A 23,218-nucleotide genomic window follows, 5' to 3' on the forward strand; every position below is an offset into this window, starting at 1 on the left:
CCTAGGGGCCCTCCTCAGCTTAATCCAGCCCTATCCTGGGGGGCTCATTGCCAAATCTCTGCATGCCTAATAAAGAAGCTTTTTTGTGTGTGGGAGAGAGAGAGAAATCCGCCTAATAAGCTAAGCAGGGAAGAGAAAGGTCACCTTAGTGGGCACACATAAGGGTTAAACTGCCACTGTAATTTATTATAATGAACCAAAATGTCACACGAAATAGCGAGCAAGCTTTTGAGTCCACCGGAACTCTTCAACAGGCTGGAGCCTAAGGTTAAGCAAATTATTTAGGGTTGAGGGGGGAAACTGGCTTGGCATTGACGCCATAATGTCTGCATTGATCAAAAATTCATTGTTGTTGTATAGTCTTAGAAGGGATTTGGTTACAGGGGTTTCCATGAGCATTCACCACTTCAGACTTTACCCCCGCTGGTACCTCCCAAGAGATCTTGTGTTCCAAATACAGCTGCCCAATGAAAATAAGTCCTTTCACTGCATAAAGGAAATGAGTGGCTTCCAGAAGGGAGCAAATCGGGACTCTCTGCATTGTCTCAACATGCTTTCTTTTCTTTTTCCCTCTTGTCCTCTTCCAGCTAGTAGAGTCAGGAGGTGCTGGATTCAATCTCATCTCAGCCATGAATTCATTGGGTGGTCTTAAGCAAGCCACCATTTCTCAGATTTAGGGCTCCTGATCCCAGTTCAATACAATGCCACTGCTAATATTGGCTTACATTACTGGGGTGTTGGAAAGGCTAACGAGACAACGTGTGCAAAAGGTTTGGGATATTTCAGAAAAAAATGTGACATAAAGGGGAAGATCTCTTCCACCTCCTGGTCTTACCTGGCCGACAGACTAGCAGTGCCCCAATCAAGCCAGAGTTGGTGTCCTTGACAGTGTCCACACGAGATGAGTAGGCATAGGTCAAACACTGTGGGTCAAACCCAGTTGGCCCTTGCTCTTGTAAGATCTCCCACACATAAGTGTGGGTCTGGCCAGGCTCCACTGCATCGTCTTCTTTCTCTGGCCAGCTGGTCTCATCACCATACCCTGCCCCTGAAACCAGATAAGAAACATTTCTGTTATCGTCAGTGTTGCTGGACCCAGTCCTTTCCTTTTTGGCTAGGGATGGGCGAATCTGTCAATTTTGGTTTCACTCAGAGTTGTATGCAACATAGTGCTAAGGTGAACGTTTTGTCAGCGCAAGGATTTCTCCTCCAGAGCAGATCTGGGATAGCATGGGGTGCACACAGGGCAAGAGAAAGGGGGAAATCCCATTGTGCTAGCACTAATCCTTGCCCTAATGCAGCTATTTAGTTGCATACCATCCTCAGGTTCTCATTTTTCCAGTCTTAAGTTCAGTTCTCCAATTTCCACATCTGTTTGCAATATTTTAAAAAATAAGTCCTTTTGAAAATTCATCAGCACTGTAGCATGAATTTCTCCTAATATATACACCTTAATGCCATTTTGCCTAATATATACATGTTAAACAATTTTGCCTAAAGGAATGCTTTTTGTATATTATTTTCACTAATATATGCATTTTAATGCACACTTTACCCCTAATATATGCATTTTTGTACACATTACTCGGCTGGAGAAATGCATTGCAAAATTCAGAGAAATGCAACTTTCAAAGGACGGCTGCATTTTGGCTTGCATATTGTTTCAGAAAGTGTGAATCAGGTAAGTTCACCTTCAAATGCAAACTGGATCCATTTTCTCTCCTGGCCCTATTTATGGCCTTTTATGATTTCCACATAGCAATTCTGCATACATGGCTCTTCAGCGCAGGAAGAAGCAGACTGGGTCTGGATATGCCTGAAGTCCCCTCCAAATGTCCTTTTTATTGTGCATTCATGATTATTTGTCCTCATGATTGTATCAGGAATCGCTGTGAATATTGTTTGCGCCTGCAAAAGTTTCAGAGCAGACATACTGCTTTGTTCCCAGACAGTGCAGGCCCTGCTTTTGCTGTGCGACAATGCAAGAGTGCCCCTCCAGATGACAATAATGCATTGACGTTGAGGAAACATCACAGAACAACTAAGCAGGCAGAATGATATGTGGACAGTCCAGTAACAATCCACCACTATTATTATTGCATCAATGGCATGTTGCAGAATATACCTGCAAACACCCCCCGCCCAGTCTAGATGAAGCTTTAGAAACATGGGTTTGAATCCCCGTTCAGCCACAAAGTTCATTGGGCAGCCTCGGTTTGGGTGTTATAACATGAATGTCATGCCAAATTTTTATACGAAAGGGGGATAAGGATGATTTTAAATGTGCAGTGTGAGTGGACAGGAGGGTATATGTGTGTGTATCAAACTCACCCTCTGAAGCTTTCCAGTAGGACACTCCTATGGCGTGGATACTGAAAGGGTGGGAAGCCATGTTTTTAAAAGTTACGACCACCTTGTCATGGACTTCTGCTCGGATGGTGGGGCCCAAAAGACCTGAGGGAGAGAAAGAGGGAGGGAGACTAACAGCTATTCTGATTGGGAAGCACAGATGATGTGGCAAGCACATACACAAGTACACACACACATTTCTCCAAGTAGTGAGAGGTTACAGATTAGTTCTTGCTTTTCTTAGAATAAAAGAGCCCTGAAAACATATGGCCAGTGGCGGCTAACGGCTGCAAGTGAGTAGGGCAGGGGAATCCGCCCCTTGGACAACGAAAGTTCAAACTAAAACCCAGAGCAGATTCCATTGCCCCACTGACATGGAGCCATGAGCTGCCATTTCTGTATTTGCAAATATGGAGGAAAAAGATGCTCCTACAGGACAGCAGATAACATACCCTGAGAAAGGGCACTTATTCAAAGATACCTTCAGTCAGCTCACAGATCCCCCCCCCCAAAGACATTCTATGTTGTAATCAATTCCCTTTGGAAGTACTGCAACCAACCATTGTGGGTATATTAACCTGCAATGTACTTAATAAAAGCAGCAGGTATCAATATTTATATCCCACCATTTCACCAAACGATCTACAAAAACTAAACAAAAACATTTGAACCAATATAACAACACAATTACAGGACAGAACAACAAAACAAGTTTTTAAAAAAGGATCTTTTAGTTATTGGCTCCCATTGACCACCAGTTACTTACACACACACACACACACACACACACACACACACACACACACACACACAGAGAGAGAGAGAGAGAGAGAGAGAGAGAGAGAGAGAGAGAGAGAGAGAGAGAGAGAGAGAGAGATCAGCCCCTAAATTTGCTTTCCACAGACAAAAGAAAATTGAAGACAGGAGGGGAAACTGAGGCAGGGAGAAGTTGTCGGTCTGAGGGTAAACCGAGGCAAGGAGAGGGGGGTTGTCGCCCTGGAGGAGGAAACTGAGGCAGGGCTGCACAATAGCAGCAGCTTCAGAACGGGTTGAGAAGGTGAAAAGGGGGCTTAGCAGCTTCATGGGATGACAAGGGGGAAGATCTAGGGAGTTACAATGTGGGGAGTGGCAGGGGGTTGGTGAGCCAAATGAGCAGGGGGCAGAGCCCCCCCCCCTAGTAGGTTAATACCAGCACATTTACTTGTGCTTGGAAATGGACTGGAAGCCAGTGTAACTGTTTAAGAACTGGCAAGATGTGTTCCACATGTCTGGTCCCAGTTAGTAATCATGTTGTTGTATTTTTAACTCATGACAGTTTCCAAACCGTCTTCAAGGGCAGTCCTGCATACAGCATGTTACAGCAATCTAACAAAAACATTACCAGTGCATGGGCAACTGTGGCCAAGCTATCTCTGCCCAGCAGAGGTTGCAACTGGCACATCAGACTCAGCTGGCGGAAGGTACATGGCATTAAATTCAAAAGAAATATCCTCCTGCTTACCCATCCAGGCAGGCTTGGGTTTTGCTTGCGTGAATGTAGCGTCTGTGTATTCCAAATATACAGCCTTCTTGTACTGAGTGGTTGTGGTGGGGTAGTGCACCCTGGAAAATGAAAAGGATATGGTTAAATGAAACAGCTATAATCTATGCTGCCTGCATTTGCTTTGAGTTCTATTAGATTTTTAGATCATATAGTTTATATCCAGCTCTTCTGTCAATAAGTTGTTCCCACAGCTACTTACAAACAACATGAAATAAAAACAATCATTAGGAAATCTACGTACAATAAAAAACAAACCTGAATTAAAAATGATAATGAAAAGCAGCAATAAAAATAATTAAAAACAGCACGAGCACTGGATGTTAGAAACTGTTTGGATTTTAAAAAATTGGGTTCATATCTGAAAGAAAATAAGAAACCAGGCCAGTCTGTACAAGGAAGGCATTCTAAAGCAGGTGTGAGGAGCCTTTGGCCCTCCAGATGTTGCTGAACTACAGCTCCCATTGTCCCTGACCATTGACCATGCTTGGTAAGGCTGATGGGAGTTGTAGTTCACCAACATCTGGAGGTCTAAATGTTCCCCAGCCATGTTCTAAAGCCTCAGTGCCATCACCAAGAAGGCCCTGTCTCTTGTATCTATTCGACTGATCATGATACACACCTTCCTATGGTTTGACTGCAGAGTTAGTTTCAGTATTTGGGGGACCTCAATTATGGCACCTTCAGTGGTTCCCCCAAACCGGGAAGAGACAAGACATGCAAACTGAGAAGTCTCTTAGCTGCATCTGATCATCCTGGATACCTTGTGGAAATGGTAGCACTTCTAGCGCACTGGGCCTTCTGCTGATCTTGCAGCCCTGGCAAATACCCAACTTTGCCACCATCTGGAACCAGCCCTCTTTTATTATTGCAACAACATCCACGTTCGGGAGAAAACTAGGTAGAACATGGATCTGTAACCCCCAGAAGAGCTTCCATGTCGATTGCAGCTAGCCTCTCAATTCCATTTACTGGGGAACAACTGTGATTATATGCTATTGCCTTCACATCTGCCCTCTGGACTTCCCAGAAACATCTGTGGAAAACAGAATGCTGAACTACAAAAGTCTTTGGTTCAACCCAGCTGGCTACTCTTAAGTTCTTATGTTTTCAGCTGCCATACAGTTCCAAAAAGGCCTTTCCAGCTCACCTGCTATCTAATTTCCTCTGATCCTAAGTGGTTTATTGATTCCTGTTTGCATGCAATTGTTTCAGGAGGCAATATCCCTGCTAACCACCATTTATTTATTTGCTTACTTATTACAGGGATGGGGAACCTCAAGTCTGAAGCTGAATGTGGCCCTCCAGGCCTGTCTGCCTTGGCCCCCGGGGCTCTCTTTAGGCCACATCCCCATCCCACCTGTCTGGCACCTTCCTGAGTGCTTTTGCCTGGCTACGATGTGTCCTTGAACTCTGATTATGCTTCTTGCTTACCAGAATGGAGGATAGAGAGGGATGTGCAAGTAAATTAATATTTGTTGCTCCACCTACCTTTGCTCCTAGCCCTGCTTACCCCTGGCATGTGGCCCCTGGAAGGTTGCCTATAAGGGAATGAGGCTCTTGGGTTGAGAAAAGTTTCCCGCACTCAATTTATTAGATTTCTATCCCACCTTCCTCCAAGGATCTCAGTGACATACTGTACATGGGGCTTCCCATCCGCATGTTATCCTCACAACGACCCTGTGAGGTAGGTTAGGCTAAGAGACAACGGCTGACCCAAGGTCTCCCAGTGAGCTTCATGGCCGAGTGAGGATTTCTCCCAAGTCCTAGGCCCCACCTGCACTACACATTTAAAGCATTTAAAGCATGTAAACAGTTATGGCTTCCCCAAAGAATCCTGGGAACTGTAGGCTGATACGGGTGCTGAGAGTCCTTAGAAGACCCTGGTCTCCTTCACAGAGTGGTTTAACAATCAATCCCTCTTCCCAGGGAACTCTGGGGATTGTAGCTCATGTTGGTAAGTATTTTGCCTAATATACACATTTTTGCAAAGCACCTTCCCGAATATAATGCATTTTTATTATCTTCACTAATATATGCATTTCTGTGCATACTTTACCCTAGTATATGCATTTTTGTACACGTTGCTTGGCCTGAGAACCGCACTGCAAAATTCAGAGAAGTGTAAATTTCAAATTATGGCTATGTTTTGGATCACATATTGTTTCAGAAAGTATGAATTAGGTAGTCTCACCTTTAAATGCGAACTGAATCAAATTTGTCCTCCACCCCTTATCTTTAAAGCCATAGCCTCAACATCTATGCAAGTAACTTTGTCCAATTACTTTTTATTTTAAATATTTTTCTATTGATAGCATAGGGCTGTCATTGGTAAATGCTTTCCAGCAGAGTCAGGCTGTTTATATACACATTTAAGGAAAAAAGAGCCACACTATAAAAAGGAAACTGATAATAAATCTTTGTTTTTACTGCCTTATCATCAGTGTCATCTGAGATCTTTGGAGAATCACTGAGGATCCATCAGAGGAAAAGAGGTCTTGGCCTGCCAAGAATGGACTTGGCAGACGTGAAGGTCTCGGATCATGTTTCTCCAGGGTGACTCAGACTGGCGAAGGAAATCCAGAATTTAGGAGCAACTGGGAAAATAAGCAAGTGGAGCTGTGGATATCAAGTCCTATTTCACATTATATAAACCAGCGCTGCTGCCACGGAAGCAGCTCCAACGAATTGAGAATCCAGCCCTTTAAGGTGCACCAACAAACCAGGGAAATCTGCTGTGCTTCAAAATGTTCAAATGGTCTTCTTGCTTCAACTGAGCTGCTGTCATCATCCCAAGCACCTCCACTGCAAAGCAGCAGGGAAGGGTGATGTTAGCTCTCAGAGGATCAAATGCCAAAGGGATGCTTGGATCAAGGGAGAAAGATTCCCAAAGCTATTGACGAGAGTTTCTCTGCTTCGAAGGCTCAGCCATAGCTTTTTGGGGGGTGGGGGAGTCTTCGCTGCAGCAGAGAGATAACATGACAGATGTTTTGCTTGGAACATTCAGAGTCATCAGGTGCATTTAGTTCATAAAATTTCTATCGAGAAGCCAAAATAAACAGGCCCCGCCATTGTATTGAAGTTTCCAAACACAGTCTGGCCCTCCTTGCCTAGGAAGTGGGAGTTGCGACTTTTGTGCTAGAGGACAAAGCAGCTCATTCCTGCCCCCGCCTCAGAAGGAAAAGGAGCAACTGTGTTGTGTACAAGGAGCCCTTTGAGCAGCACTAATCAGTGCGCTGGAGAAGGCCAGCGTGATATCGAGTGATGGGCAAATCTATCACTTTCTGTGGCTCTCAGTGTCTCACTTTTCTGATCTTAAATTCATTTCTCTACATTTCCACACCAATTGGCAACTTTTTAAAAAAGTCAGCAGCAGCATTTTGACATGAACTTTTCCTAATATATAGTATGCATGCAATTTTGCCTAATATACTCATTTTTGCAAGCAATTTCCCCTAATATAATACCCTAGTATATGCATTTTTGTACACATTACTTGGTTGAAGAACTGCATTGTAAAAGTCAGAGAAGTACAAATTTCAAAGGATGATTGTGCTTCGGTTCTCATATTGTTTCAGAAAGTGTGAATTAGGTAGGTTTGCCATTAAGTGCTAACGGAATCATATTTCTTCCCTATCCCTAGTGCAGAGTCTATACCATCAGGCTGCAGAGCAGAGGGAGAAAAACAAAGCAGGGTTATTTATCGCACGGCAGTAGCTTTTCCATCAGTCTACCTAAACTGTTGCCATTCTAGCTGGCCATGAAATGAATCAGGCCCAGCACCAGCGGGTGGCCAGGTTGGGCACTAGTCAAGGGCTCTGTGGCTGGCCGAGGGCCCTTGCTGATATCTGAGAGCTCATGCACTTGGGAAGGTCAAGCTCCAGCTCCGCAATCCCCACCAGCATAGGAGCATGGGTTGCGGAGGAGCTCTGCTCTCCCCAGCCAATATCACCCTTGCACGCGTGTACAGTTGGTGGGCACTTAAATATGCCCAGTTGCTTCACCTAATGTATCAACGCTCATGCCTGCCATCACCCGAGGAAGCACAACGGACTGGTTCAGGAGGGCCCACGGCGGGCCGGTGCTGGCCCTGAAACAAATTGTAACTTTTAAACACTGATGCCAAAGGGGACCCCCAGACAACCTAATAATTGAGTATCCATCCTGAACTGCTTGCACAAAGCTTATGAGGAGGTTAGATAATGACTGATCTTTACTGAGCATTCATCCTGATTTGAATATAGGGTGGTTATACGGCAATGAGCATTCATCCTGACTTGCTTGTGGGGTGTATATACATCTTCCTGATAATAATTTGTTCACCCCACACTTTTAAATATGTTTCCCCATCACTTTCCAAACTGCAAAAGATTCAGGTTATTTTTAAAGTGGATTTGTGATATATGCTTGAATCACTCCTGCACAATAGTGATAGTCTGGAGGTGTCCTGAGCTTGCTTTTACCCTCTTCCATCCCAAACCCTTTTCTTTTGTGTCATGTCTTTTAGCTTTTTATAAACCTGAGGACAAAGACAGTCTTACTACTGATGTGTGTAAAGAGCAGGGCAAAAATGCTTTAAATAAATAAATATACTTATAGGTCTATATTCTGTGCCAAAAATAGCAGTATTCTGAGACCTGTATAAATAATTGCGCTGCATTCATTTTCATTTTCATTTCAGTCTACCGTACAGGGACCTCTGATTAACCACATAATCCATTTTAAATTTAATGTTTGTTTTTTCACATGTAAAAAAAAAGCCAGTGTGATGTAATGGTTAGAGTGTTGGACTAGGACCTAGGAGACCAGGGTTCAAAATTCCATTCAGCCATGAAGCTCATTTGGGTGACTTTGGGTCAGTCACTGTCTCTCAGGCTAACCTACCTCACAGGGTTGTTGTGAGGATACAACTGGGAAGGAAAGGACCACATATGCCACGTTGTGCTCCTTGGAGGAAAGGCAGGATATAAATCAATTAAACTGCAGATGCCATCATAGAAGAGGCATTGCCCCTTCAGGAAATTCTTTCCTCTGACAGTGTCAATGGTGATATGTACAAGCACCATCTAAGTATATTTCCCCCCTGTTGCCATACAAAATATGCAGTTTAATTAACTTGGTGAAACTCATGCAATTAATGGACTACAAGACATTATTAGCCATGCCTACTCCTGTTGAATTCAATGGGGCTTACTCCCAGGTAAGTGGGGTTATACTTACCTGGGAGCAGGGATGGACAATCTGTCAATTTTGGCTCTTTCACTTTCTAATTTTTCCAGTCTTAAATTCTGTTCTCCACAGTACCACATCAATCTGAGAATTTTAGTTAAAACAATCCTCATGAAAAGTCATCCGCCTTTTAGTGCAATTTTCTCTCCTAATAAATGATTAATATACCCATTATTGCAAGGAATTTCTCCTAGCATAAGGTTTTATATGTCGCTTTCACTAATATATACACATATGCACACGTAGTATATGCATTTTTTGTACACATTATTTGGCTGGAGAATTGCACTGCAAAATTCAGAGAAGGGCAAATTTTGAAGGATGTCTGTTTCATTTCTCATATTGTTACAGAAAGTGCAAATTAGAGAGGTACGCCTTTAAATGGGAACTGAATCAAATTTCTTCTCCGCCCTTACCTGGGAGCAAGTCCCACTGAACTCAGTGAGGCTTACTTCTGTATAGGACGGCATTATAAGATTTATTTAATCAGGAGATAGCCCTACAAATTGTGCAAATACAATCGAATTTGTATATGTTTCCTTCTTTTATATCATTTATTCTGTGGCTAATTGTTAGCATTGGAAATCCTGCTTTTCCTTTCCAACTTTTACTCAGAGCAGAGTAGACCTGTTGAAATTAATGGACCTAAATTAGTCATGAGCACTGATTTCAGTGGGATTACTCAGAGTAAAAATGAGTTGGCTTCAACCCTAAGTTAGTAAATACCCCGCACATGTACCCTGTGGTGCCATAAAGGTAAGACTCTAGAGCAGAGATCAACAGTCCCGTGCAGCAGAATGAGCAGAGAGCTTGGAAAAGTTACTTTTTTGAACTACAACTCCCATCAGCCCAATCCAGTGGCCATGCTGGCTGGGGCTGATGGGAGTTGTAGTTCAAAAAAGTAACTTTTCCAAGCTCTGACTGGACCTCCAAATGCCACAGGGACAACTCATCACTCTTTGAAGCAAGTGAAGGAATGCTAAAGAGTCCAACACACCCACCCACCCACACTATAAGCCCAGAGTATAAAATTCCCTAACCACATCATTGTGCACACCACAGCATAAAAACAAAAACAAAACACCAGAGAAGCCACTATGGATGACAAATGGACTATCTTTACCCCTTCTGGCTGGCAGGCTCATAGTCCCAGTCTGTCTCTACTGCTGCAATGTAATATCTTCTGGTGATGCCAACGCTCTGCTGAAAGAGGCACCACAGGATGATGACGCCGCCACTCCAGGGCACCCTCCGCATGGTCCACCGTACGAAGGCCCGAGAGGCAGAGGCAGCTCTGATTCAAAAGAGAAATCTAGGAGGAGGTGAAGTTTGCCTGGCCTATTTAGCAAGCTTCATCCCCAACAAGGGAAGCGGGGATAGACCACGCAGCAAGTACAGGTTTGGGCAAAGCACAAACAAGTTTTCAATATGTCACCGGATAGGGAATCATGGTCACACACACACATACGCACACTGCTAGTGTGCTGGGATATATGAGTGAGCAACACTGGGTGGAGAGCAACAGGATGGAGAGGGGAAAAGCCAAAGGGAAAAAAAGTCAGAGCAAAGTTTAACCTCTTATTCACTGTAGGGACATCAACTCCAGGATTAGGTTAAGAACTAGCTTTGCTAGACGTGGCCAAGACTCATCTTATCCATCATTCAGCCTCCAACAGCAGCCAGCCAGATGACCCGTGAAAGTTCACAAGGAGGGCATGATGCAAATGACCATCCTTGTTTTTCCCCCTCGCATCTGATATTCAGAGGTATACAGTTTGGATACATGGAAGTTCTACTTAGCTATCCCTAACTAATAGCCCTGGATAGATCTGTCCTCCACAATTTTGCCTTATCCTTTTAAAAATAAGAACACAGGGTTGTATCCAACTAAATTATACTCAGGGTAGACCTATTGAAATGAATGAACCTAAGTTATGCTCATTATTTTCAGTAGGTCTACTCTAAGTAGGACTAACACTGGATACAACCCATAAGAAAGCAATAAGAACATTTATCTGAGTCGCGGTGTTTTGACAATTACACACAATCCAGTTGTGGGAGCAACCTGTGGCCCTCCAGATGAGGTTGGACTCCAACTCTCATCAGCCTCAGCCAGCGTGGCCAATGGCCAGGGATAATTTGGGGTGCAGGTCCTCTCTTGGGGGAATCTGGCTTGCCGCTTTGCAGGAGTGTTGTGTATCTCCACAGTACTTATGCTCTAGGCAGATAGTTGAAAGTCAAGCAACTATTACAGAACTACCATAAGTCTTCAGGGCTCTGTGAAGTGCTTGGGAAACTAAAGCCCATCTCTTAAAACAGAAAAAGAAAAATCTCATTTTGACACGATTGCCTAGCTTCGCAATTCCAAGGCGAAATGTCTTATTGCAGCTCAAACACACAAACTGGGAAATCTTTCCCTGTTATCACATTTTTACTTCTACCTTCCTGGACTGGAAAAGCATCAGTTGTTTATCTCCCTGTGTACATGCTGAAGTGCCATGGCTCCAGTGTAACAGAAAATTCTCAATCAAGAAAAGCTGGGTCCTTCTGACGGATTCTCTTCCCCCTACCAGCCCCCGAGTTTGCTTTCCTATGGAATTGGTTGTGTCCTCTGTTGAACAAGCTGGGTGACCATTGCAACTCACAAGTATGTTATGGAACTTCTCTGAAAGCTTGAGCCAGGTGCAAAATTGTGTGTGTGACATTCTCTTAAAATGAAGGAATATGGTGCTTCTGAGCACAGCATAACTGACCGCAGTCACACAAAAATCCACTTGTGGTTTCTCCCCACCACACACGCGTTTTCTTAATCACAGCATCCTAATTTGGGATGGGGGGGAGGCCTTGCTGTTAAACCGGGATGGGGAACATTTGGCCTTCCAGATGTTGCTGAACAACAACTCCCATCAGTCCATGGCCAGGGATGAAGGGAGTTGTAGTTCAGCAACATCTGGAGAGTCAAAGGTTCCCCACACCTGTGTTCAGCAATTGGAACTCATTTCCCCTAGTGCAGATGTGGGAAGCCTGTGGCTCACCAAATGTTGCTGGCCTGCAACTTCTATCATCTCTGACCGTGAACTTTTCCTGGCTGGGGCTGATGGGAGTTGGAGTCCAACATCTGGAGCACCACAAGTTCTCCACTACAGCACTGGCAGAGACAGCCACATCTTTGTGAAGCTTCAGTCACCTTCCTTTTTAAACACCTAGGCTTACTGTATATCTGGTTAGCCTCCTCCGATTTATAAGAATGTCATACTGTTGATCCAGATTGAAAACTCAGCAAAGAGTTAAAGCCCCCTAACCCCTGCAGAGTCCTGATCCAGATCCCCCCCCCACAATTTTTTAAAGCCATTCATGAAATTGCTAATTGTAGTGAATGCCATCTTCTCGTTTAACTCTTAGTAGAGAAACATCTGTGGTGAGCCTGGAATTCACATGCTTCTGAGTCAGTCTTCTGACAGAGAGAGAAAACAATGGAGGAATTTCCCCCACAAATGTCTACTAACTTTCTTCATGGTCAAAATAAGCCCTTTTCCTATGTACCTCTGGCTTGGCAAAGGGCTGATGAGAGATGATTCACCAAAATGTTTTATGCAAATCCTCTTATATTTTTAGGTTCTGTAATCAAATGACTGTTAAAAAAACACAGCTCTTTTGTTTCAAAATATTTGGGGAGGTAATATTAATCATCATAGTCAGGAAAATGACAGCCAAGATCTTGTCTTCCTGTGCAAAAGACAAACCCTGGGCAAGATCAGTGAGGGATGAAAGAACTATTTACTTATTCATTTAAATAATGTTGTGTCTCTTTCACTTCCTCATGAAAGTGTGCTTATGGTGTATTTTATTCTTATCTGTATTACTTTGAAAATATTCCCATTCTAGAGATGGAGGTAGGGGAATAATTATTGTTTGATTTGGTACAGGTGTGAGGGATCTTTGACCTTCTGGATGTTGCTGAACTACAACTCCCATCATCCCTGGCCATTGGCCATCCCTGCTAGGGCAGATGGGAATTGCACTTCCACAACATCTGGTGAGCCCAAGGTTCCCACCCTTGATTTAGTAGTTTTGTATCCCACCTTTCTTCCATTGTGGAACTCAAGGTGGGGCACATAGCATCCCCTAGTGTCTCCTCATCCAGGCACTGGCCAGACTCAAACCTGTTTGGCTTTACCATGTGTGCTTAAACTATGCCCCTGAACCTCTAGATCCTAGAGATCCTGAAGCCTACCAGAAGTTGTTAGTTGGGAATTACCCATCAACCCCGACTGACTTGGCCAATGGTCAGGGATGCTGGGAGCTGTAGCCAGTTACAGTGGTGGCTGGGGACCATTGGGACAGGTAGGGCGGAAAGCAGAGAGCCCAACAGTAGGCAGAGCCAGAGCCAATGACAGTTAGAGCCAATTGATGCTAGTTTGGCCCTTATCCTTCTCCCTACTGAGCAGTGGTGGCTGGTGGTTTCATGTCAGTGGGGCAGTGGCATCTGTTCCGGGTTTTAGACCAAACTTTCAAGGACCTGTCCAAGGTGCTGAACCTATTTTGGGAACAGCATTCAGCACCTTGGACAGCTCTTTGAAAGTTTGGTCTAAAAGCCAGAGTGGATTCCACTGCCCCAGTGACATGGAGCTATCAGCCACCACTGCTACTGAGTACTGCGATAGCAGACTGAGGAGGAGGAAGCTGATAACCAGGGCCACCCCCTGGACTGGATTTATGTAAGAAGACAGGCAGGTGGGGATTGCCTAAGGGCAGGCTGATGTTGGTGAGGCACTGCCCATTCGCCCTAATGGCCACCACCGGTCAGTTAACTTTAACGATTTTATCTCTGTTGTATCTTTTGTAATCTTAAACTTTCTCCTAATATACCCATATTTGCAATCACTTGCCCCCAATACAATGCATTTTTGTATGTTATTTTCTCCAAAATATGCATTTCAGTTCACGTTACCCCAATATGTGCATTTTTTGTAGACATTACTCGGCTGGGGAACTGCACTGCAAAATTCAGAGAAGTGCAAATGTTGAAGTATAGCTGCATTTCAGTTTACATATTGTTTCAGGGAGTGCAAATTAAGTAAATTCACCGTGAACTGAATTTCTCCTCCATCCCTAGACACAAATGAGTTGCTGATTTTTTTTTGTCTGTCTTTGTCTTGAATCTACTGCTCATCTGTTTCATTGAGTGACCCCAAGTTATAGTATTATGAGAGAAATAAAATACTCACTTTCTTCATGCTCACATGCATAAACCTCTGCCACATCTCCCCATTAGGCTGCAATCCTATATACACTTACCTAGGAGTAGGTCCTGTGAAACTCAGTGGGACATGCTTCTGAGCAGATATGCACAGGACTGCACAGATGCCGTCTTTTTTCTAAACAAAAAAGGCTAAACAATTTGTTAAGAACTTTTGGGTGTGTGAAATCTGTACCTGGTGTCTTGTTAATTTTTAATTTGTCAGTTAGCCCTAACATTATCTCTTCCTATCTTTCTTTGATGGGTTAGCTCTTCAGATGTCTTTCTGGGAGATAAAAAGTGATTTAGGCACCTGGGATGTGTATTGCATCTGTTTTGCATGCAGAAGATCCACAGGCCTGATTCAACCCTAGGTAGCTCCATTTAAAAGAATCAGGTAGCAGATGATGGGAAAGATCCTTCTTTATTGAGATCTTAGAGATCCATGATCAATCAAGATAGCCTATGCTGGGGTTAGTCTGACCTATTATATGACAGCTGTCTATTATTATTTACTAAATTTATATCCCATCCTCTGTCCCCCCAACATGGAGCAGAGGGCAGCAAACAATTAAAACATTTTTAAAACAATTCCAGTAGAGATGCAGACTGGGACAAATGTCTATGCTTCAAAGTAGGCACTGACAAGACAACAGAGACAGCTCCCGTCTAATATCTTAATGGGAGGGAAATCCAAAAGGTAGATGCCACAATGCTAAAGGCCCGATTCCTATTCTGTGTGGAACAGACCTCCTGGTAAGATGGTATCTGTAGGAGGCCCCCACCTGCAGAGTGCAGTGATCAGCTGGGCATAAAAGGGGTAAGACAATCTTTCAGGTATCCTGGTCCCAAGCTGTATAGGGTTTTGTACACCAAAACCAGCACCTTAGTCTGGTAGCTAATGGGCAGCCCGTGCAGTTCTATGGGGATAACTGTCCAACATCTCCCACAATAAAGAATGATGCAAAGAATAAACTCAGCTTCTCTGCACTCTCCTTATCCTCTGACAGTGATTCTGTTACCAGAGTTCTTAATTATGCAGGGATCACATTTAAGCAGAACAGACACCCTGATGCAGCCATTCAGTCCCCACACATGGCGAGAGGGAGGTGTGTTGGTAAACCAGGGATGGCTTCATCATGTGCCCTCAGACCATGCCCTAGGACCTCTAGATCAAGGGTGGGGAAGCTGTAGTCTTCCAAATGTTGCTGGACTCCAACTCCTAATAACCCCAGCCAACATGGCCAACGGCTGGGGATGATGGGAACTGTCGTCCAGCAACATCTGGAGGGCCACACAGCAATCGCATGAAGTGGGAGAATGAGCGAACAGGGCACTAGTCACTTTCCCTGAACAACTCGACAACACTTCTAATATCTCTTGTCTCAGAGCCTGGATACCACTCAGGATTGTCAAGGGAGGGTCCCCTTTAGTCAGCTGCATGACTAATTATTCAAAGACAAGTCATTTATTGTATCTAGACACTTTATCACCTACTTGCAATTTGAATGTATATCAGAAGCGTCCTTCTGGATCAGGCCAGAGGCCCATCTAGTCCAACATCCTGTTCTCACAGTGGCCAACCAGATGCCCATGGGAATGCCACCGTCATGGCCAGCCCCGTTGGATTCAGGCTTGGACTCACTGATGTGTTTTTCTCTGTTATGTTCAATGAGGAATCTCACCTTAGAGCATTTCATGGATCAGTTTACAGATTATACAGCACTCTACATCTCTACGTAAGCGTAATTAAGCTTGTGTAAACCTTACACAATTAAAGTACTCAGGATAAGATGGTGTTGAAGCAATTAGACACAGCTCTTCAGACCCTTTGAGTAGGCTCAGGGCTGATTTTCTATTTGTGTGGGGAAGGTTTATCTGAATGGAACTGCGTGAGCAAGCCAGCACTCCTACACACAGGCTGAAAAGCTGGGGCTATCTGTTTGTATCTACGCATTGCTGACACTTTATCCAGAACCTTCTCTGACATGGCTCTGGCTGAGCCTCCGATTCCTCCTCAGGACGAGGTATGGTGGCAGCTTGGGCAACAAGGCAGAGCTGAGTGGCCAGACAAGGGTCAGCTTCATTGTCACACAGCTCTTCTTCAGCTGTAACTGGAACTAAGGGGGCGGAACTGTCACTGTCTGAGCTGCTGAAGCCTTCCCCTGTTTCAGCCCCCGCCCTCTGCAGCCTACTAGGCCCCTCCCCAAGATCCCATTCCTCCTCCTCCTGATTACTCCGCCAAGAGTCCTCCACGGTACCCATGACAGCTGCAAGCAGGATGTTGGGTTGCCTTCCAAAAGCTCCAAACGTTGTAGCCTTTCCTCATGGGGAGGATGCTAGTCATCATACCACATCTTGTTCTAGCAATAGAAAGTACAGCTGGATTTACTGTCAGATGAAACGTTTTAAGATAAAGGAAAAGGCATCCTGCTTCAGAAGTCAGTACAACAACAACAACTGATGAAGCGTGGTTGCCCCAGGCAGAGCACCAATTGTTGAAATGCAAAATGAATGAGTGGGAGCAGGGCTGGCATCAGCACCGGGCATCCTTGGGCAGATGACAAGGACCACTGGCCTAACATCTGCCCCAAGCCCCCGCATTATGGGCAGCTAAAAGTCACCATTTTAAATTTCATACAATTTATTTATTTTATTTATTTATTTATTATCATTATTTTTACCCCGCCCTTTTTCCAAAACTGAAACTCACAGAGGCTTCCAGATAAAAGCACACATATAATTAAAAACATACAAAAGTCTAGATTAAAATCAAATTAAACAATTTATAGTATTAAAACCATTCATACATACAGTTAAAATAATTCAAACTCAGTTTAAAATAATACAGTTAGGCAACAGCAATGCAGCACCCTTCAAGACCTGTCCTTAACAGCTTTCAGTTCCAAAGGCTTGTTGAAATAAAAAAGTCTTTGCTTGCTGACGGAAGGACTGCAAGGAGGGGGCCATTCTTGCTTCCTTAGGAAGGGAGCTCCAAAGCCCCGGGGCAGCCACCGAAAAGGCCCTATCTCGCGTCCCCACTAGTCGTGCTTGTGAGGACGTAGGTATCGAGAGAAGGGCCTCTCCTGAGGATCTCAGGGCCCGGGCAGGCTCATATAGGGAGATACGGTCTGACAGATAGCCTGGACCTAAGCCATATAGGGCTTTATAGGTCATCACCAGCACTTTGAATTGTGTCCAGAAACAGAGTGGCAACCAGTGGAGCTTTTGTAACAGGGGAGTCGTATGGGCCCTGTAACCAGCCCCAGTTAACATTCTGGCTGCAGCACATTACACCAACTGAAGTTTCCGAACAGTCTTCAGAGGCAGCCCCACGTAGAGCGCGTTACAGTAATCTAAGCGGGATGTAACTAAGGCATGTGTCACCGTGGCCAGATCAGACAGCTCAAGGAACGGCTCACCCAACATAACACTGATTCAGAGCATTGTGGGAAATTTAAAAGGACAGCCACCGTGCTCTTTAAAAGGGCAGCCACCTAACATTGATTGCAAGAGTGTTGTAGCCATTACTGGGTAAGACCACCGGGCAGTACGGATGGAATGATCTGTCAGTTTCGGTCCTCTCAGTTTCTCATTTTTCAAACCTTAAATTCAGTTCTCCACATCACTGCAGTCATTTGCGATTTTTAAAAAAAGTCCTCATGAAAATTCTTCAGCATTTTAGTGTGAGTTTCTCCTTAAAAAACACATTTGTGTATGCAGTTTGACTAATGTGCACATTTTTTGCAAACAATTTATCCTAATATTTTAATTTAAACCTACTTCAGATGAAGTACTGTGTATGGGGCAAGCTCAGGGATTTGATTAGAGATACCTTACAGTCATCTCTGATTTTTAATGAATTTCAACAGATTATGTCAATTTCTAAAAAAAAAAAAGTCCAAATGGCTTCTAGTTTTTTTCCCTCCCGTTTTTCACTTTAACCTGTGGATTCTCCGTGGGGGGGATGTGTATCACCAAGAAAACTTCCAGAGTTGTAGAGCAAGCAATTCTGAATCCAACAGTATAAGACTTGTAAGTTTTTGTTTTGAATTGGGACTATACAAAGCACCAGAAAGAGGTGAGGGGTGTATTTTCATTCAACATGGTAGAACGCGAAAAATCCCTGTTGACTATAGTAGCTGTATAATAATGCATTTTTGTATGTTATTTTCACCTATATATTCATTTTGTGCACATTCTCCTAATATATGCCATTTTGTAAATATTGCTTGGTTGGAGAACAGCTTCGCAATATTTGGATAAGTGCAAATTTCAAAAGACAGCTAAGTTTCAGTCCTCATCTTGTTTCAGAAAGTGCAAATTAAATGCGAACTAAATCAAATTTCTCTCCCATCCCCACTGGGCAGGCACATCACGGGGCACAGTGCCAGAGTTCAGGAGGTCCTCGGCATGGTACTGTTGATGGGGCCCCAACCCAACAACTAGGAATGAGGGAGAAATTCAACTGGGTTTGCATTTAACGGCAAACCTATGCCCAGAGTCGTTTAACAGTTAATCCCTCTTCCCAGGGAACTCTGGGAACTGTAGCTCTTTCAGGGGAATAGGGGTTTCCTAACAACTCTCAGCACCCCTAACAAACTACAGTTCCCAGGATTTTGGGGGGTAACCATGACTGTTTAAAAGTGATATGATACTGCTTTGAATGTGTAGGGCAGATGGGGCCCCTCACAATGTGGCCATTCTTTTTTTTTTCTTCTGCCATTATTGCAACACCACTTACAGCTCTCCTCATTAGGCCTCCGGGGCATTTTAGTGACGGTGGGGCAACGGTGCCACTTTTGAGCAGAAACCAAGCTGAGCTCCCATCTGCAGTGGCCACCTAGGGCAATACATTTTCAGTAAATTAAAATGCCAGGCAGTCTCTATGAATGGGTGCCAACCTTGACTCCTGTTCATAAGTAGCAGCAGCACCTGCCCTCTGCTAAAACAGCAGTCCAGGATCCCAGCAAGGACCATAACCACCAAATTGGGCTGCTGAGGGCCCCTTCTGAGCTGCTAAGGTCCTCGGCCCATGCCTGACCTGACCAAGTGCTGGCACTAAACATAACCAGAAAAAACCCAGTGGTGGGTGCTTTGGCAATGATCTCTGGAGCTGGATTAAGTTGGAGAAGGTGTTACAGGTAAATAAGAATGTCCTTTTTCATTGTGAAACATTAGGAGGTATGCTTTGAGCTGGGTGGATTTCCCTTTGCTAAAAACCCGAGGAAATTAAAACGTTACCTGCCAAACCACACAGGATTAGTAGCTAAGGAAGGCAGTGGGCTTTACCAGTTTGCTTCCCAGCAGAGCTCTCTTCGTACATGATGGGACGTTACTTGGAAAGCCTGGGGGAAATTGCCCAAGGCAATGAGCTCATCTTATAGGACTCCCCAAAAAAGGGCCCCCACATTTTTCTAGGGACTCTCCCATCTCAGTAAGGCAGAAGTGAGTCACAAATCTCACAGGCCACCCACACCTTCCTTTCTGGTTATCTGGGGAAATGGCTTTGGTAGCAATTGTCATTTGTTGCCCAGGGAAGGAGGCCTAGGGGAATAACACTGGTTCTAAATGTAGCACAAAAGAGAGAAGGAATAAAACATGGCGTTTCTCATCTTTGTTTTGTTTTTCAGTTGACATTATTTATTTTCTTATAAATTTTCATTTATTGTATTTATGATGCATTTAGAACCGGCCTTTCTTCCAAGGAGCTCAAGGCGGCATGCATTGTTCTTCCCCTGTCCATTTTATCCTCACAACAACCCTGTGAGGAAGGTTAGATTAGAGGCAGTGACGGGCTCAAGGTCACCCACTGAGTTTCATGGCCAAGCAGAGATTTGAACCCTGGTGTCCCAGGTCCTGGTCCAACACTCTAACCTGGCCTTTCCCAACAGTTGGGAAAGGCTGCTCTAGAGAAGAAACTCCTTGGTTTCTTTTTAAGCCTTTTCTGCTGGTCAGAGAGGGGCTTGCTGTCCATAGAAAACAAGTCAGGTATCTACAGGATCTTTGGGACCGGGGAGGAGTGTGTCACCCCAAAACAAAAAGTAGTAGCAAAGAGAAAAGTTCACTGTCTATCTAAATTTCTTTTTTTTAAAAAGTGATGCCCCGCCATCACCCCGTTTTAGTACACAATTTAAACATTACTATGCTTATGCCAATGCAGATAAAATCCATTGTTATTATATCCTCACTTCAGGCGCTAGGGTTGTAGTTAAGACAGCATAGGTTGTATACTAGCTCTGCAGAGTAACCAAGGTTTGTATTCAACTAAGTTGATATTAATCAACCTAAGTTTTTTGTTGTTGTTATGTGCCTTCATGTATGGCGACCCTATGAATCAGCGACCTCCAATAGCATCTATCGTGAACCACCCTATTCAGATCTTGTAACTTCAGGTCTGTGGCTTCCTTTATGGAATCAATCCATCTTGTGTTTAGCCAATTATTTGTCTTTTTCACAGTCCATGGTATGCACAAAGCTCTCCTCCAACTCCACATTTCAAATGAGTTGATTTTTCTCTTATCCACTTTTTTCACTGTCCAACTTTCACATCCATACATAGAGATCAGGAATACCATGGTCTGAATGATCCTGACTTTAATGTTCAGTGATACATCTTTGCATTTGAGGACATTTTCTAGTTCTCTCATAGCTGCCCTTCCCAGTCCTAGCCTTCTTCTGATTTCTATGGTCTCCATTTTGGTTAATGACTGTGCCAAGGTATTGATAATCCTTGACAAGTTCAATGTCCTCGTTGTCAACTTTAAAGTTACATAAATCTTCTGCTGCCATTACTTTAGTCTTCTTGACATTCAGCTGTAGTCCTGTTTTTGTGCTTTCCTCTTTAACTTTCATCAGCATTCGTTGCAAATCATTACTAATTTCTGCTAGTAGTATGGTATCATCTGCATATCTTAAATTATTGCGGTTTCTCCCTCCAGTTTTCACACCTCCTTCATCTTGGTCCAGTCCTGCTTTCCGTATATGTTCTGCGTAGAGATTAAACAAGTAGGATAATAAATACAACCCTGTCTCACACCCTGTCCGATTGGGAACCAATCGGTTTCTCCATATTCTGTCCTTACAGTATCCACTTGTGCAGAGTATAGGTTGCGCATCAGGACAATCAGATGCTGTGGCACCCCCATGTCTTTTAAAGCATTCCATAGTTTTCCCTGATCTACACAATCAAAGGCTTTGCTGTAATCTATAAAGCACAAGGCGATTTCCTTCTGATTTCCCAGCCTAAGCTAGTCATGTCTATTAACTGCAAGGGCTCTACTGTGGGTAGGACTAGCACTGAATATCACCCCAAGGGTTGTTATATCCATTTTGCTGAAGGGAGAAGAGACGTAAGAGCAGTGTATGACAACCCTGTCATGTAGTCCAGTGTTATATCCCGGTGCGTTAGGGTTTTTGTTGTTTTTTAGGGAAAATGCAAGGGATGGGAGTGGCCATGAAGTTGACTGTAGCAGCACTTGCAAATAAAGGCTGGAGCAGGTGAAGAGAACTGAGAAGTTGGTTTCAGTAGTGAGCAGAAAAATGTTGTCTGGATGCCAGGTCTATCCAGTGAGAAACAACAGAAGGTTAGACCTGGAATATACGTTTCTCAGAGGCCAGGTCTACCCAGGCCAAACCACTGCCAGAAATTGTAGACCTGGACCACGTTCACACTATACATTTATTCCACTATTATCTCCCCAAAGAATCCTGGGAAGGTTAGTTTGTGAAAGGTGCTGAGAATGGTTAGGAGACCCCCTGTTCCCCTCACAGAGATAACTGATTGTTAAACCGCTCTGGCAACCGTAGCCTAGTGAGGGGAATAGGGGGTCTCTTCCAGGGAATTGTAGCTCTGGGAGGGAAGAGGAGTCTCCTAACAACTCTCAACACCCTTAGCAAACTGAACCCCAGATTCTTTGGGGGAAGCCAGGACTGTTTAAAGTGGTATGATGCTGCTTTAAATGTATAATAATGCAGATGGGGTGAAGGTTTGTGCTGTCCGACCTGCTGTTGCAGTCATCTTTGTGCCCAATCCTATGTGCTTCTTTTGGTGTGAGACTCAAAGAAAAGGTCCTTAAGCAGCATTTATCCACAGAGCAGTGAAAATCCTCAGGAAACCCAAAGAAACTGGACTAAGCGTACTTTATTTCCAGAAAATGACAGGCGTAAGAGAACAGGAGAGGAAAAAAGAGAGAAACCCCGATGGCTTCTACAAATTTCAGTTTCTGCTGCGAGTAGCTGTGGAGCAGGGACTGTCCCTACTAGGGTGAGTAAGACAAACAGAAATGGCCCAACCAAGAAAGGGGAATTCACTAACTGTTGACAAAGCTACTAATAGCAGGACGCAGCATCCTCATCACAGGGAGCAGAAAGCAGCCAAGGTGGGATGCGTATATCAGAAGAGCATTTGGGCCACCACTACAGCATGGCCTCTTTATCTCTGCACCAGCCTGGGACTTCTCTTTGAACAACTCAAGGAAATAACCTGAAGCACTGGGCAAGAAAGAAACATGTTCCAAGGATTACTTTCTTTTTTCTTTTTCTTTTCTTTTCTGTAAATAATTCCTCTTTGCTTTCTGTATCACCTTCTTGGAATGAAGCACGGCTGGAAACATGAGGTTAGATTCCCCTCTCCTCTAGCCCACAATCTGAAAGGCAGGCAAATGGTGAACTCTTATACTTTATTCCTGAGCACTTCCTAAACATCGGTTCAGTTCTTTGGAGTGCTCTAGTCTTATCTGTAAAGGGAAACGTTAAAAACAGCCGGGTGAATTGTGGCTGGGTGCATATTGTAAGAGCCAGGCCGCTGACCTTTTCCTTTCCCCTAGCAGAGGAAATTCCATGCACGCGGTCGTCTTGTC

General features: G+C 44.0%; 1 protein-coding gene across 3 annotated transcripts in view; it reads right to left on the reverse strand.

The window, feature by feature from the left end:
• The window catches only part of F8 (coagulation factor VIII), a 71,111-nt gene that overhangs the window by 42,933 nt on the left and 4,960 nt on the right, over nucleotides 1-23,218 (reverse strand). The window contains exons 1-4 of one of the 3 annotated variants that reach the window (XM_061598979.1): nucleotides 10,242-10,564; nucleotides 3,851-3,951; nucleotides 2,332-2,454; nucleotides 836-1,048 (exon numbers count right to left, since the gene is read on the reverse strand). In XM_061598979.1, coding sequence (XP_061454963.1) covers nucleotides 836-1,048; nucleotides 2,332-2,454; nucleotides 3,851-3,951; nucleotides 10,242-10,375 — 571 coding nt within the window. In that variant the 5' untranslated portion in view covers nucleotides 10,376-10,564. Of the gene's footprint in view, nucleotides 1-835; nucleotides 1,049-2,331; nucleotides 2,455-3,850; nucleotides 3,952-4,511; nucleotides 4,651-10,241; nucleotides 10,565-23,218 lie in introns of those variants that run through there. The other 2 variants (XM_061598981.1, XM_061598980.1) reach the window with 2 other exon arrangements.

Source organism: Rhineura floridana, chromosome 16, assembly GCF_030035675.1.
Source record: "Rhineura floridana isolate rRhiFlo1 chromosome 16, rRhiFlo1.hap2, whole genome shotgun sequence".
Lineage (NCBI taxonomy): Eukaryota > Metazoa > Chordata > Lepidosauria > Squamata > Rhineuridae > Rhineura > Rhineura floridana.